Below are 5,000 nucleotides of genomic sequence, written 5' to 3'. Positions count from 1 at the left end.
AAAACATCAAATGATGAAATTTTTAACCTGATTACTTTTCTTTATGATTATACCAAGGTACGAGGAATGGTCTTTTCAAGAAAGGAGTTTTTATCAAGAATTCGGTAATATTATTAATCTATTATAATAAAAGACAGATTTGATTGTATATATTTACAACTAATAAATCTACCAAGATTTTAAACAACCATGTAAAGATTAACATTTAATAATAAAAAATAAAATTAAGACAGCATCCCATGTTTAAAATTCCTTTTACATCACAGAGCATACAAATTAAAATTCATTACCTGGGCTGGCATCCTGCGAGGATACGTAAACTTCTTATTATTCAGGTAATACATCCCATAAAACACTTAAAGTCCTACCTGCCCAAAATTCCTTCAAACAGGTGTGCACAGAACTGATCCTTCAAACCAAGTTTGCATCCTAATGAATCACATAATGGAAGGAATATTTACAGAATAGGAGTTTCTTGTATTTATTCCATATTCGAGTTTTCAAGAACAAAGGAGCCGCCTGACGGGGTAACTACAGTTCGTATTACTTCTCTGGGATTTAAACGCAAGTTACACATTCTCTGAGGAAGTTACTATAGTCATTTTTTTTTTTTTTTTTAAAGGCAGATTTGCACCGATTCGTAGGGATGCCCTCGTAGCTCGGAAAATTTTTCGAATAGCTGATTGGTTAGAAGTAATTTTGACAAAAATACTAACGACCAATCAGCTACTGGGACACTTTTCAGAGCTAAAAGATCACCCCTACGAGTCTGCGCAAATCTGCCCCACTAAAAAAAAAAGACTATAGTTATGAACAAACTTCGAAAAAAGGTAAATGAGACGACGGTGTCAGTAGAGTAAAATGAGATACTCAAATGTGATTAAAGTCTATAAAACACAAAATACTGAATATGGATATTTGGTCGTACAAAGAGGGTGTGGTCCTTGCGGTGTTGATGAGAAAAATCGTAATGTACCGTAATATATCCGTTATTGAGTGATATTTCCTTTCCAGTTGTTTAATGAGTTTACAAGCAATTACACGAACATGCACATAAAGAAACTCCTTTAACACGACTTGTAATAATGATAAGTTAGTTATGAATGATAAAATTTACTAAACATCTTTATACTCAGCTTGTTACATAAAGATACTAACACAAATTTTAAATATAAAAAAAAAAAAAAAATAGTCTTTCACAGAAATAAGGATCTGGAAAAGATGAATAAGCTACACAAGAAACTGGGCATTCTTTCATAAAATAGTCATGACTAGTAAATCATCATTATCGTGCCTTGACACATCAAAATATCTGAGCAAAGGCACCAAACAGGAAAAACTAGAAAACCTCCGAATACACCTAAACTAAGATATTGCCAGAACAACTTCGGTCATAAATCTTGAGCGAAAACTTCAAATGCATCCGACACAATGTGACGTTTGCTGAATACGGGAGAACGCGATGTCCAACACTTCATCAATCAATCACAGAGATACGACTTATGCATAAGTAAGCGGCGAGTGAGACCCGTTCTTGGACTTCAAACACGTCAAAAATAACAAAAAGTGAGGGATGGGGTTAGACCGGCGATCAGATGCTCCTCAAAGGGTTTAAAGGCCACTCATGAATGGCAGAGGTAAGTGACATTTACAATGCCCTAGCTAGTAGGGCAATGCCTTGGGGGTTATGATATTTTGTCAAAAAAAAAAAAAAAAAAAAAAAAAAAAAAAAAAAAAAAAAAAAAAAAAAAAAAAAAAAAAACGTCCGGAAAAAGCACCGGGCAATCAACAAAAGAAGGGCAGTGCCTTAGACTGACTATATATACATACGGTCAGCACCCAAGGCCCCACTGCACCCAAACTAGGACCAGGGAGGGTCAGGCAATGGCTGATAATGACTCGGCAAGTAAAACTACAGGCTCCCCAAATTCCAACCCCACAGTTAGCTCACAAGGACGGTGAAGTTGCAAACGCTACAAGAAACTATCCAGCTTGAGTCTACTTGAATGCCAGCCCGGCTATCGCCAGACAGGTATAATACCAATAGGTCTCTGGTGCTAAGCCACTGTTAAAATGCGCATTTTTTTTTGGAAGGGGGGGGGGGGGCCGGGCGGTGCTAACCCACTGTTAAAATGCGACCTTTTGTGGAGGAGGGCGGTGCTTCGCCACTGTTAAAATGCGGCTTTTTTTGGGGGGGAGGGGGGGGGGCCCTAAGCTACTCTTTTGGCTGGGCCCTGGTGCTAATCAAGCCACTGTTATCATGCGACTTTTTTGTGGGGGGGGGGGGGGGGGAAAGCTATGCCACTGTTGAAATGCGAACTTTTTTTGGGTGGGGAGTACCCAGTGCTAAGCCAGTTAAAATACGTCTTTTTTCTTTATTTTTTAGCCACGGTGCTATGCAAGCCACTGTTAAATTGCAACTTTTTTATATATAATATATATATACATATATATATATATATATATATATATATATATATATATATATATATATATATATATATATATATATATATATATATATATATATATATACAGATAACGTGCTTAGTTGGATCCGCTGGTGGTGTGGAACGTTCAGCAGGGGGCATAAATTACTCGCCCACCACGCGCGTCCCGGCGTAGGAATGTGCAAATACGGATGTGCCGTTGCGCGCGGTGCCCTTGCCTTCCCGGAAAAATGTCTTCCCTCAGATTTATGATAACATCCGAGGGCATAACTTGGCGTCGAAAATTTCATAAACGTGATGGAAAATATTTTCATTCCGGTTATGGGAATGGAAGGCTATGACGTCAGAAGGGAACACGGGTAGAAAAGGTCCATTTTTTTCGAGTGTTTTAGAGACCAGGGAGGGTACGGCTCCCTAAGGACTTGCCTGGTCCTTAGGGAGGGGTACGGCTCCCTAAGGACATGCCTGGTCCTACGGTGAGAAGGAGGTTACATCATGACTGATGACGTATAAAATAAGAACCTTCAAGAGTTGATTGGGTTGTCAACAAAAATCTGTTGATTATTACGAATAAAATATATTTAAGGGAAGATATAGAAAGTAGTGATCAAGATAGATGAATTTATCTATCAAAATTAGTATATGTTCTTCTTTTAACTAAGATTATGATATAACATCTCTACTCTCCTTCTTGCTTCTACATTCCTAGGAATTGATTAACTAAGGAAATCTTTTATGGTTAATCTCTCTCTCTCTCTCTCTCTCTCTCTCTCTCTCTCTCTCTCTCTCTCTCTCTCTCTCTCTCTCCCCCATAACTCTTCTCTTCTTAGCTTGGGAAAGAGAATAATTTGCATTATCTATTACACACAGACATATATATATATATATATATTTATATATATATATATATATATATATATATATATATATATATATATATATATGTGTGTATATATATATATATATATATATATATATATATATATATATATATGTGTATATATATATATATATATATATATATATATATATATATATATACATATATATATATATATATATATATATATATATATATATATATCTCCATTACAACAAATTTCATAATCTTACGAGTATATGGTTAAGTTCTATGAACCCAGAAGTCACCAAGTTGTAGACCATTATATCACATGATTCTATTAGGAAAAAAAAAAACCTTGTATCTTCACAATGCACACAGATGAGTACGTGAGTACACCCGTATATACTAGAATAAAGTAAACCACGCATTAAAACCTACAAAAGCCAAAGAAAACCACGTATTAAAACCTACAAAAGTCAAAGTTAATCACGCATTAAAACCTACAAAAACCGAAGAAAACCACGTATTAAAAACTAAAAAAGTCAAAGTAAATCACGCATTAAAACCTACAAAAGCCGAAGTAAGCCTCGCATTAAAACCTACAAAAGCCGAAGAAAATCACGCATTAAAACCTACAAAAGCCAAAGTAAACCACGCATTAAAACCTACAAAAGCCAAAGTAAATCACGCATTAAAACCTACAAAAGCCAAAGTAAACCACGCATTAAAACCTACAAAAGCCAAAGTAAACCACGCATTAAAACCTACAAAAGCCAAAGTAAATCACGCATTAAAACCTACAAAAGACGAAGTATATCGCGCATTAAAATTTACAAAAGCCAAAGTAAACCACGCATTAAAGACTACAAAAGCCAAAGTAAACCACGCATTAAAGACTACAAAAGCCAAAGTAAATCACGCATTAAAACCTAAAAAAAAAACAAGTAAATCACACATTAAAACCTACAAAAGCCAAAGTAAATCACGCATTAAAACCTAAAAGAAACAAAGTAAATCACGCATTAAAACCTACAAAAGACGAAGTATATCGCGCATTAAAATTTACAAAAGCCAAAGTAAATCACGTATTAAAATCTACAAAAGCCAAAGTAAATCACGCATTAAAACCTAAAACAAACCAAGTAAATCACGCATTAAAACCTAGAAAAGCCAAAGTAAATCATGCATTAAAACCTACAAAAGCCAAAGTAAATCACGCATTAAAACCTACAAAAGCCAATGTAAATCACGCATTAAAACCTAAAAGAAACAAAGTAAATCACGCATTAAAACCTACAAAAGCAAAAGTAAACCACGCATCAAAACCTACAAAAGCCAAAGTAAACCACGCATTAAAACCTACAAAAGCCGAGATAAAACACGCATTAATACCTACAAAAGCCAAAGTAAACCAAGCATTAAAATCTACAAAAGCCGAAGTAAATCACGCATTAAAAACTACAAAAGCCAAAGCAAACCAAGCATTAAAACCTACAAAAGCCAAGGTAAACCACGCATTAAAACCTACAAAAGCCAAGGTAAACCACGCATTAAAACCTACAAAAGCCAAAGTAAACCACGCATTAAAACCTACAAAAGTCAAAGTAAACCACGCATTAAAACCTACAAAAGTCAAAGTAAATCACGCATTAAAACCTACAAAAGTCAAAGTAAATCACGCATTAAAACCTACAAAAGCCGAAGTA

At 35.1% G+C, this 5,000-nt stretch overlaps 1 protein-coding gene across 1 annotated transcript in view; it reads left to right on the top strand.

Annotated features, from left to right (window-relative positions):
* Positions 1-5,000, top strand: part of LOC137658905 (ion-translocating oxidoreductase complex subunit C-like) — a 13,662-nt gene that overhangs the window by 8,449 nt on the left and 213 nt on the right. Inside the window, exon 3 of the mRNA XM_068394026.1 lies at positions 4,366-5,000. This exon is cut by the window's right edge and continues 213 nt beyond it. Within this exon, the coding sequence (XP_068250127.1) occupies positions 4,366-5,000 (635 nt within the window). The remainder of the gene's footprint in view (positions 1-4,365) is intronic.

This window comes from Palaemon carinicauda, chromosome 19 (genome assembly GCF_036898095.1).
Source record: "Palaemon carinicauda isolate YSFRI2023 chromosome 19, ASM3689809v2, whole genome shotgun sequence".
Taxonomy (NCBI): domain Eukaryota; kingdom Metazoa; phylum Arthropoda; class Malacostraca; order Decapoda; family Palaemonidae; genus Palaemon; species Palaemon carinicauda.
Note: the sequence above shows the minus strand (reverse complement) of the source record. Positions and strands in the feature narration are given on the sequence as shown.